Source organism: Oncorhynchus kisutch, linkage group LG20, assembly GCF_002021735.2.
Source record: "Oncorhynchus kisutch isolate 150728-3 linkage group LG20, Okis_V2, whole genome shotgun sequence".
Taxonomy (NCBI): Eukaryota; Metazoa; Chordata; class Actinopteri; order Salmoniformes; family Salmonidae; genus Oncorhynchus; species Oncorhynchus kisutch.
The window spans coordinates 2,928,571-2,940,895 of NC_034193.2; the positions used below are offsets into that span (position 1 = coordinate 2,928,571).

Below are 12,325 nucleotides of genomic sequence, written 5' to 3' on the forward strand. Positions count from 1 at the left end.
GAGACGCCTCGAGAGATGGGTCGAGTTTCTAGGGAGACGGCTCGAGAGATGGGTCGAGTTTCTAGGGAGACGGCTCGAGAGATGGGTCGAGTTTCTAGGGAGACGGCTCGAGAGATGGGTCGAGTTTCTAGGGAGACGGCTCGAGAGATGGGTCGAGTTTCTAGGGAGACGGCTCGAGTTTCTAGGGAGACGGCTCGAGTTTCTAGAGAGATGGGTCGAGTTTCTAGAGAGATGGGGCGAGTTTCTAGAGAGATGGGGCGAGTTTCTAGAGAGATGGGGCGAGTTTCTAGAGAGATGGGGCGAGTTTCTAGAGAGATGGGGCGAGTTTCTAGAGAGATGGGGCGAGTTTCTAGAGAGATGGGGCGAGTTTCTAGAGAGATGGGGCGAGTTTCTAGAGAGATGGGGCGAGTTTCTAGAGAGATGGGGCGAGTTTCTAGAGAGATGGGGCGAGTTTCTAGAGAGATGGGGCGAGTTTCTAGAGATGGCTCGAGAGATGGGGCGAGTTTCTAGAGAGACGGCTCGAGAGATGGGTTGAGTTTCTAGAAAGACTGCTCGAGCGATGGGTCGAGTTTCTAGAGAGACTGCTCGAGCGATGGGTCGAGTTTCTAGAGAGATGGGTCGAGTTTCTAGAGAGACGGCTCGAGAGATGGGTTGAGTTTCTAGAAAGACTGCTCGAGCGATGGGTCGAGTTTCTAGAGAGATGGGTCGAGTTTCTAGAGAGATGGGTCGAGTTTCTAGAGAGATGGGTCGAGTTTCTAGAGAGATGGGTCGAGTTTCTAGAGAGATGGGTCGAGTTTCTAGAGAGATGGGTCGAGTTTCTAGAGAGATGGGTCGAGTTTCTAGAGAGATGGGTCGAGTTTCTAGAGAGATGGGTCGAGTTTCTAGAGAGACGCCTCGAGCGATTGGTCGAATTTCTAGGGAGGCGGCTCGAGCGATTGGTCGAGTTTCTAGGGAGATGGGTCGAGTTTCTAGAGAGGTGGGTCGAGTTTCTAGAGAGGTGGGTCGAGTTTCTAGAGAGGTGGGTCGAGTTTCTAGAGAGGTGGGTCGAGTTTCTAGAGAGGTGGGTCGAGTTTCTAGAGAGATGGGTCGAGTTTCTAGAGAGGTGGGTCGAGTTTCTAGAGAGGTGGGTTGATTTTCTAGAGGTTGCTAGAGAAATGGGTCGAGTTTCTAGAGAGGTGGGTCGAGTTTCTAGAGAGGTGGGTCGAGTTTCTAGAGAGATGGGTCAAAGAGAGGTAGGGCGAGTTTCTAGGGGGCTGGGGCGAGTTTCTAGGGGGCTGGGTCGAGTTTCTAGAGAGGTGGGTCAAAGAGAGGTGGGTCGAGTTTCTAGAGAGGTGGGTCGAGTTTCTAGAGGTGGGTCGAGTTTCTAGAGGTGGGTCGAGTTTCTAGGGAGATGGTCGAGTTTCTAGGGAGATGGTCGAGTTTCTAGGGAGATGGTCGAGTTTCTAGGGAGATGGTCGAGTTTCTAGGGAGATGGTCGAGTTTCTAGGGAGATGGTCGAGTTTCTAGGGAGATGGTCGAGTTTCTAGGGAGATGGTCGAGTTTCTAGGGAGATGGCTAGGAATGGGTCTAGTTTCTACAGAGGTTGCTAGAGAGATGGGTCAAGTTTTTAAGAGGTGGCTAGAGTGATGGGTCTATTTTCTAGAGAGATATTTCTAGGGAGGTGGGTCGAATTTCTAGAGAGTTGGGTCAAATTTCTAGAGAGGTGGGTCAAATTTCTAGAGAGATATTTCTAGGGGGGTGGGTCGAGTTTCTAGGGGGGTGGGTCGAGTTTCTAGGGGGGTGGGTCGAGTTTCTAGGGGGGTGGGTCGAGTTTCTAGGGGGGTGGGTCGAGTTTCTAGGGGGGTGGGTCGAGTTTCTAGGGGGATGGGTATAGTTCTAGAGATCGGTCTAGTTTCTATTGAGATGGCTAGGAATGGGTCTAGTTTCTCTAGAGGTTGCTAGAGAGATGGGTCAAGTTTTTTAAGAGGTGGCTAGAGTGATGGGTCTATTTTCTAGAGAGATATTTCTAGGGAGGTGGGTCGAATTTCTAGAGAGTTGGGTCAAATTTCTAGAGAGTTGGGTCAAATTTCTAGAGAGTTGGGGCGAGTTTCTAGAGAGATGGGGCGAGTTTCTAGAGAGATGGGGCGAGTTTCTAGAGAGATGGGGCGAGTTTCTAGAGAGATGGGGCGAGTTTCTAGAGAGATGGGGCGAGTTTCTAGAGAGATGGGGCGAGTTTCTAGAGATGGCTCGAGAGATGGGGCGAGTTTCTAGAGAGACGGCTCGAGAGATGGGTTGAGTTTCTAGAAAGACTGCTCGAGCGATGGGTCGAGTTTCTAGAGAGACTGCTCGAGCGATGGGTCGAGTTTCTAGAGAGATGGGTCGAGTTTCTAGAGAGACGGCTCGAGAGATGGGTTGAGTTTCTAGAAAGACTGCTCGAGCGATGGGTCGAGTTTCTAGAGAGATGGGTCGAGTTTCTAGAGAGATGGGTCGAGTTTCTAGAGAGATGGGTCGAGTTTCTAGAGAGATGGGTCGAGTTTCTAGAGAGATGGGTCGAGTTTCTAGAGAGATGGGTCGAGTTTCTAGAGAGATGGGTCGAGTTTCTAGAGAGATGGGTCGAGTTTCTAGAGAGACGCCTCGAGCGATTGGTCGAATTTCTAGGGAGGCGGCTCGAGCGATTGGTCGAGTTTCTAGGGAGATGGGTCGAGTTTCTAGAGAGGTGGGTCGAGTTTCTAGAGAGGTGGGTCGAGTTTCTAGAGAGGTGGGTCGAGTTTCTAGAGAGGTGGGTCGAGTTTCTAGAGAGATGGGTCGAGTTTCTAGAGAGGTGGGTCGAGTTTCTAGAGAGGTGGGTTGATTTTCTAGAGGTTGCTAGAGAAATGGGTCGAGTTTCTAGAGAGGTGGGTCGAGTTTCTAGAGAGGTGGGTCGAGTTTCTAGAGAGATGGGTCAAAGAGAGGTAGGGCGAGTTTCTAGGGGGCTGGGGCGAGTTTCTAGGGGGCTGGGTCGAGTTTCTAGAGAGGTGGGTCAAAGAGAGGTGGGTCGAGTTTCTAGAGAGGTGGGTCGAGTTTCTAGAGGTGGGTCGAGTTTCTAGAGGTGGGTCGAGTTTCTAGGGAGATGGTCGAGTTTCTAGGGAGATGGTCGAGTTTCTAGGGAGATGGTCGAGTTTCTAGGGAGATGGTCGAGTTTCTAGGGAGATGGTCGAGTTTCTAGGGAGATGGTCGAGTTTCTAGGGAGATGGCTAGGAATGGGTCTAGTTTCTACAGAGGTTGCTAGAGAGATGGGTCAAGTTTTTTAAGAGGTGGCTAGAGTGATGGGTCTATTTTCTAGAGAGATATTTCTAGGGAGGTGGGTCGAATTTCTAGAGAGTTGGGTCAAATTTCTAGAGAGGTGGGTCAAATTTCTAGAGAGATATTTCTAGGGGGGTGGGTCGAGTTTCTAGGGGGGTGGGTCGAGTTTCTAGGGGGGTGGGTCGAGTTTCTAGGGGGGTGGGTCGAGTTTCTAGGGGGGTGGGTCGAGTTTCTAGGGGGGTGGGTCGAGTTTCTAGGGGGATGGGTATAGTTCTAGAGATCGGTCTAGTTTCTATTGAGATGGCTAGGAATGGGTCTAGTTTCTACAGAGGTTGCTAGAGAGATGGGTCAAGTTTTTTAAGAGGTGGCTAGAGTGATGGGTCTATTTTCTAGAGAGATATTTCTAGGGAGGTGGGTCGAATTTCTAGAGAGTTGGGTCAAATTTCTAGAGTTGGGTCAAATTTCTAGAGAGTTGGGTCAAATTTCTAGAGGTGGGTCGAGTTTCTAGAGAGATGGTTGAGTTTCTAGGGAGATGGTTGAGTTTCTAGGGAGATGGTTGAGTTTCTAGGGAGATGGTTGAGTTTCTAGGGAGATGGTTGAGTTTCTAGGGAGATGGTTGAGTTTCTAGGGAGATGGTCGAGTTTCTAGGGAGATGGTTGAGTTTCTAGGGAGATGGTTGAGTTTCTAGGGAGATGGTTGAGTTTCTAGGGAGATGGTTGAGTTTCTAGGGAGATGGTTGAGTTTCTAGGGAGATGGTTGAGTTTCTAGGGAGATGGTTGAGTTTCTAGGGAGATGGCTAGAGAGATGGGTCTGGTTTCTGAAGAGATGGCTAGAGAGATGGGTCTGGATTCTAGAGAGATGGCTAGAGAGATGGGTCTAGTTTCTAAAGAGATGGCTAGAGAGATGGGTCTAGTTTCTAAAGAGATGGCTAGAGAGATGGGTCTAGTTTCTAAAGAGATGGCTAGAGAGATGGGTCTAGTTTCTAAAGAGATGGCTAGAGAGATGGGTCTAGTTTCTAGAGAGATGGCTAGAGTGATTGGTCTAGATTCTGGAGAGAGGGCTCTGGGGTGATGTTAAGGAAGGAGGGTTGGGGCTCTGGGGTGCTGTTAATTAAAACCTCTTGAGGCTAGGGGACAGTCGCGTCCCACTTGGGCAAAAAACGGGGAAAATGCAACGAGGCAAATTCAAAAATATGACATAAAATCAAACTTTCATTGAATCACACATGTCAGATACTCAATTAAAGCTACACTCGTTGTGAATCCAGCCAACATGTCAGATACTCAATTAAAGCTACACTCGTTGTGAATCCAGCCAACATGTCAGATACTCAATTAAAGCTACACTCGTTGTGAATCCAGCCAACATGTCAGATACTCAATTAAAGCTACACTCGTTGTGAATCCAGCCAACATGTCAGATACTCAATTAAAGCTACACTCGTTGTGAATCCAGCCAACATGTCAGATACTCAATTAAAGCTACACTCGTTGTGAATCCAGCCAACATGTCAGATTTGAAAAAGGCTTTTATCTGATGATAGCACAATGTCAACAAAGAGAGTAGGCACTACACAAAACGCAGAAATAAAATATAACTCATGCCTTACTTTTGACTAGCTTCTTCTGTTGGCACTCCAATATGTCCCATAAACATCACAATTGGTCCTTTTGTTCGATTAATTCCGTCCATATATATCCAAAATGTCAATTTATTTGATGCGTTTGATCCAGACAAAAACAGCTTCCAAAAAACGCAACATCCTGATGTGTCTGTGTTACAGTGTGGGAGTCTGTCAGCAACCTGTTGTGTCTGTTACAGTGTGGGAGTCTGTCAGCAACCTGTTGTGTCTGTGTTACAGTGTGGGAGTCTGTCAGCAACCTGTTGTGTCTGTGTTACAGTGTGGGAGTCTGTCAGCAACCTGTTGTGTCTGTGTTACAGTGTGGGAGTCTGTCAGCAACCTGTTGTGTCTGTGTTACAGTGTGGGAGTCTGTCAGCAACCTGTTGTGTCTGTGTTACAGCGTGGGAGCCTCTCAGCAACCTGTTGTGTCTGTGTTACAGCGTGGGAGTCTGTCAGCAACCTGTTGTGTCTGTGTTACAGTGTGGGAGTCTCTCAGCAACCTGTTGTCTGTGTTACAGTGTGGGAGCCTCTCAGCAACCTGTTGTGTCTGTGTTACAGTGTGGGAGTCTGTCAGCAACCTGTTGTCTGTGTTACATTGTGGGAGTCTCTCAGCAACCTGTTGTCTGTGTTACAGTGTGGGAGTCTCTCAGCAACCTGTTGTGTCTGTGTTACAGTGTGGGAGTCTCTCAGCAACCTGTTGTCTGTGTTACAGTGTGGGAGTCTCTCAGCAACCTGTTGTCTGTGTTACAGTGTGGGAGTCTCTCAGCAACCTGTTGTGTCTGTGTTACAGTGTGGGAGTCTCTCAGCAACCTGTTGTCTGTGTTACAGCGTGGGAGCCTCTCAGCAACCTGTTGTCTGTGTTACAGTGTGGGAGCTATGCTGTGTTGGTGGAACTCCAGATCATTGGGCCTCTGGGCCACGGAGCACCACAGGAAACCAGCTGGTTCACTATGGAGCACACTGAGGTATGGAGATATGGGAGACGAGGTGTGTTTGTGTTGATCTTGGGGGAGGTGAGGGTTGGAGGGAGGCAACTTTCACAACAACCTTTCATTTAATAGAAACAATAAGAAAGGTACATAAATAACCGGTATCAGAATAAAAATGTTCATACCATCGACATCAACAATAACAAAACGGTTATTTGAGTGATTTTCCCCAAAAATAAATACTTTTAATATAGATGGTACCACCTCACTGAGATGTGTATTAATATAGATGTGTATTAATATAGATGGGTATTAATATAGATGGGTATTAATATAGATGTGTATTAATGTAGATGTGTATTAATATAGATGTGTATTAATATAGATGTGTATTAATATAGATGTGTATTAATATAGATGGTACCACCTCACTGAGATGTGTATTAATATAGATGTGTATTAATATAGATGTGTATTAATATAGATGTGTATTAATATAGATGGGTATTAATATAGATGTGTATTAATATAGATGTGTATTAATATAGATGTGTATTAATATAGATGGTACCACCTCACTGAGATGTGTATTAATATAGATGTGTATTAATATAGATGGTACCACCTCACTGAGATGTGTATTAATATAGATGTGTATTAATATAGATGTGTATTAATATAGATGTGTATTAATATAGATGGGTATTAATATAGATGTGTATTAATATAGATGTGTATTAATATAGATGTGTATTAATATAGATGGTACCACCTCACTGAGATGTGTATTAATATAGATGTGTATTAATATAGATGGTACCACCTCACTGAGATGTGTATTAATATAGATGTGTATTAATATAGATGTGTATTAATATAGATGTGTATTAATATAGATGTGTATTAATATAGATGGTACCACCTCACTGAGATGTGTATTAATATAGATGTGTATTAATATAGATGTGTATTAATATAGATGTGTATTAATATAGATGGTACCACCTCACTGAGATGTGTATTAATATAGATGTGTATTAATATAGATGGTACCACCTCACTGAGATGTGTATTAATATAGATGTGTATTAATATAGATGTGTATTAATATAGATGGTACCACCTCACTGAGATGTGTATTAATATAGATGTGTATTAATATAGATGGTACCACCTCACTGAGATGTGTATTAATATAGATGTGTATTAATATAGATGTGTATTAATATAGATGTGTATTAATATAGATGTGTATTAATATAGATGGTACCACCTCACTGAGATGTGTATTAATATAGATGTGTATTAATATAGATGTGTATTAATATAGATGTGTATTAATATAGATGTGTATTAATATAGATGTGTATTAATATAGATGTGTATTAATATAGATGGTACCACCTCACTGAGATGTGTATTAATATAGATGTGTATTAATATAGATGTGTATTAATATAGATGTGTATTAATATAGATGTGTATTAATATAGATGGTACCACCTCACTGAGATGTGTATTAATATAGATGTGTATTAATATAGATGTGTATTAATATAGATGTGTATTAATATAGATGTGTATTAATATAGATGTGTATTAATATAGATGTGTATTAATATAGATGGTACCACCTCACTGAGATGTGTATTAATATAGATGTGTATTAATATAGATGGGTATTAATATAGATGTGTATTAATATAGATGGTACCACCTCACTGAGATGTGTATTAATATAGATGTGTATTAATATAGATGGTACCACCTCACTGAGATGTGTATTAATATAGATGTGTATTAATATAGATGGTACCACCTCACTGAGATGTGTATTAATATAGATGTGTATTAATATAGATGGTACCACCTCACTGAGATGTGTATTAATATAGATGTGTATTAATATAGATGTGTATTAATATAGATGTGTATTAATATAGATGTGTATTAATATAGATGTGTATTAATATAGATGGTACCACCTCACTGAGATGTGTATTAATATAGATGTGTATTAATATAGATGTGTATTAATATAGATGTGTATTAATATAGATGTGTATTAATATAGATGTGTATTAATATAGATGGTACCACCTCACTGAGATGTGTATTAATATAGATGGTACCACCTCACTGAGATGTGTATTAATATAGATGTGTATTAATATAGATGTGTATTAATATAGATGTGTATTAATATAGATGGTACCACCTCACTGAGATGTGTATTAATATAGATGTGTATTAATATAGATGTGTATTAATATAGATGTGTATTAATATAGATGGTACCACCTCACTGAGATGTGTATTAATATAGATGTGTATTAATATAGATGGTACCACCTCACTGAGATGTGTATTAATATAGATGTGTATTAATATAGATGTGTATTAATATAGATGTGTATTAATATAGATGTGTATTAATATAGATGTGTATTAATATAGATGTGTATTAATATAGATAGGTACCACCCCACTTCTCTCTTAATATCTCCTCCCTGCTGTGGACCTGGTGTGGTTGTACCTCTACCATAATATCTCCTACTCCCTCCCTGTAACATCTTGTCCTCTATCCTCTCCAGGAGGTCACTAGTCTGGTGAGAGATGCTGTGGACCGGAGGGTGAGGCTCTACATAGACTGCCTTCACAAGAGAGGACAGCCCAAACACAAGAGAGAGCTGCCACGTGCCAATCCCCTCTGTGTGAAAGGTAGGATTCTCATCTGTAACCTCTGACCTCCCCCCTAACACTTCACAAGAGAGAGCTGCCACGTGTCAAACCCCTCTGTGTGAAAGGTAGTCCTTTAACCTGTAACCTCTGACCTCCCCCCTAACCCTTCACAAGAGAGAGCTGCCACATGTCAACCCCCTCTGTGTGAAAGGTAGTCCTTTAACCTGTAACCTCTGACCTCCCCCCTAACCCTTCACAAGAGAGCTGCCACGTGTCAAACCCCTCTGTGTGAAAGGTAGTCCTTTAACCTGTAACCTCTGACCTCCCCCCTAACCCTTCACAAGAGAGAGCTGCCACGTGTCAAACCCCTCTGTGTGAAAGGTAGTCCTTTAACCTGTGACCTCTTTTAAAAGTAAATGTCAGCTTTGGATGCCATAGTGCACCCAACTGGACTGGAGGTGTGGAGTCTTAGTTGGTCCTTTAAGCCAGATCCGTTCCAGCTGCTGCCCGGTGTGTAGAATACCTATATTGACGCTCTCCTTCAAAAGTTGATTTATTTTTGTTTAGTGCCGCAAGGGTAACATCATAAAACCACATAACAACCAGTAACCTATCACAATCACCACCATAAAACCACATAACAACCAGTAACCTATCACATTCACCACCATAAAACCACATAACAACCAGTAACCTATCATAATCAACACCATAAAACCCCTTAACAACCAATAACCTATCACCACCATAAAACTACATAACAACCAGTAACCTATCATAATCAACATCATAAAACCCCTTAACAACCAATAACCTATCATAATCAACATCATAAAACCACATAACATCCAATAACCTATCACCATCATAAAACCACTTAAAACCTTCATGATACAACCACAGCAATCAGTGCTGTAGGTTTCAAATTGAATCAAATTTTATTGGTCACATACACATATTTAGCAGATGTTTTGCAGGTGTTGTGAAAGGATTGTGTTCCTAGCTCCAACAGTGCGGTAGTATCTAAAAACACTTCACAACAAAAAGTTAAATAACGGAATTAAGAAATATATTAATGTTAGGACGAGCAATGTCAGAATACAATATATGCATATGAAATAAGTAAAGCGGTATGTAACCATTATTTTAAACATTAATTAAAGTGACAATGTTCTCAAGTTTGATCTGATCAACATTGTAGTCAGTCAGTTCTGACGTATCCACTCTGTCTCCCAGTGTTTCCCTGTTCTCATAACCTCTGTCCATAAACATTAGTAAAATATATTTATTCTGGCTCCTCACTTAACACCTGTATGATGCTCATCTGGCATAGACACACACTGTAATGCATTCAGTCAGGGTGGGAATTCAGTTGTTTGGCATAGACACACACTGTAATGCATTCAGTCAGGGTGGGAATTCAGTTGTTTGGCATAGACACACACTGTAATGCATTCAGTCAGGGTGGGAATTCAGTTGTTTGGCCTAGAAACACACTGTAATGCAGTCAGGGTGGGTAATTCAGTTGTTTGGCCTAGACACACTGTAATGCAGTCAGGGTGGGAATTCAGTTGTTTGGCCTAGACACACACTGTAATGCAGTCAGGGTGGGAATTCAGTTGTTTGGCATAGACACACACTGTAATGCATTCAGTCAGGGTGGGAATTCAGTTGTTTGGCATAGACACACACTGTAATGCATTCAGTCAGGGTGGGAATTCAGTTGTTTGGCATAGACACACACTGTAATGCATTCAGTCAGGGTGGGAATTCAGTTGTTTGGCCTAGAAACACACTGTAATGCATTCAGTCAGGGTGGGAATTCAGTTGTTTGGCCTAGAAACACACTGTAATGCAGTCAGGGTGGGTAATTCAGTTGTTTGGCCTAGACACACACTGTAATGCAGTCAGGGTGGGTAATTCAATTGTTTGGCCTAGAAACACACTGTAAGGCATTCAGTCAAGGTGGGAATTCAGTTGTTTGGCCTAGAAACACACTGTAATGCATTCAGTCAATTCAGTTGTTTGGCCTAGAAACACACTGTAATGCAGTCAGTCAGGGTGGGTAATTCCGTTGTTTGGCCTAGAAACACACTGTAATGCATTCAGTCAAGGTGGGAATTCAGTTGTTTGGCCTAGAAACACACTGTAATGCATTCAGTCAAGGTGGGAATTCAGTTGCAAAACAGAATGTGTGTCATCATGTCATGGCGGCAGTCTGTATCTTCTAGGGATTTGTCCACAAAATGGGATCCTATGTAGCGCACTACCTTTGACCAGGTCACATATGTCTCTGCTCATAAGTAGTGCACTATAAAGGGATTAGGGTGCCATTTGGGATACATGCTTGGAAAGAATCAGCGTGGGAGGAGATGGAATTTTTTTTTAAAAACAGGACTAGTTGGGACTTGGCGGCGGCTTTGTTCGTGCACCCAGGATGTGACCCAACCCAATGGATTGATATGAAGGTGTGTGTCTGCGTGTGTGTGACCCACCCAATGGACCCGAGGAGTGATATGGAGTTTGTATGCTTCTGTTTAACTTGGCAAGTCCTAGTCAGCTCATATCCATAGTTACACATATAGTCCCTTCCTTCAGTTCTCGCAGAGGTAACCGAGGTAACCGAGGTGAGGACATAGAGAATGTCTGCTCCTGTTGCCGCTGTTGACACACCCGTTGTTCTGTTTGTATGCGTGTTCTACAGATACTAACCGGCCTGGGTCTGTCACCTAGCCTCTCGAGAGCGCCCTTAAATTGTCTCCGCCTCTGGCGCACAGCTTCCGAGTAGTATGCATTAAGGAAAATGTTGGTTCCTCTTAAAAAGCACTTGGCTCTCTCCAGAACAGTCATCTTGTCCTTAAACTTTAAGAATTTGACCACTACCGGCGTGGGTCTGTCACCTGGGCTGGTTACAGGTTTTTCCCAGACATGTGGGCGCTCTCTTACCTCAGTCTTCCTATGATCAATCTGCAGCTTTTCAGTGATCCTCAGACTCAGCCCAGTTCTCATGTGGAGAGACTGGTATACCATCCATAATGATGTTAATCCTCCTGGATTGTCCAGATTGTCTGTTTTCCCAGTCACCTGTAATAATGATTCACAATCCCTTTCAGGACATCCACCTCTCCCTGGGAGAACTGCAAACTGTTCTTAAGGTCCTGGAGCTCTTGGATCAGATCGTCCATTCTTTTGTTAATTGAGTCCATCATTATTTGGAAAAGGCATTTTTTTCCCTCTTTTAACAACTGCTTATAGAACCTTTTTTGTTGGTTTAACCTGTGATAGAGAAACACTCTCTTACTCCCACCGGCTTTGGATGACATGGTAGCAACGTAGCCTAACGCTGGTACTCAACGCAGTTCCAGGCAGGGCAGGTATCTGCGCTCCTAGCCACAAGAGCTAACCGCGTCGCGGTTGTGTTCAAGTTTTCTGGGAAACCTTGCTAGTTTGATAGCTAGTTAGCGGCTAGGTTCAGCCTTTAAAACATGTTGTTACAAACTATCAATCCGAGAACTAACGTTCAAAGAGATATTGAAAATGTCCTTAAGGCCAATTTACCAAATATAAGTGAACAAGAGAAAATTAGTATGGACGGAATAATTTCCCTCTGAGCTTTTGGAGGCTATTAGTCTACAAATTTGGACATCTCCTGGTAATGATAGATACTCAGTGTAATTTTAGACTATTTTTTTGGCAAACTGGCCCTAACCAGAATAGAAAGAATGGGAGGCCCCGGTGCACAACTGAGCAAGAGGACAAGTATATTAGTTTCTAGTTTGAGAAAGTGGAGAGGTGACTCCGGGATGCTGGCCTTCTAGGCAGAGTTCCTCTG

At 42.9% G+C, this 12,325-nt stretch overlaps 1 protein-coding gene across 2 annotated transcripts in view; it reads left to right on the forward strand.

The window, feature by feature from the left end:
* The window catches only part of slx4ip (SLX4 interacting protein), a 178,064-nt gene that overhangs the window by 30,861 nt on the left and 134,878 nt on the right, over positions 1 to 12,325 (forward strand). For both annotated transcript variants that reach the window (XM_031799385.1, XM_031799386.1), the window contains exons 3-4: positions 5,749 to 5,847; positions 8,406 to 8,532. In XM_031799385.1, coding sequence (XP_031655245.1) covers positions 5,749 to 5,847; positions 8,406 to 8,532 — 226 coding nt within the window. The remainder of the gene's footprint in view (positions 1 to 5,748; positions 5,848 to 8,405; positions 8,533 to 12,325) is intronic.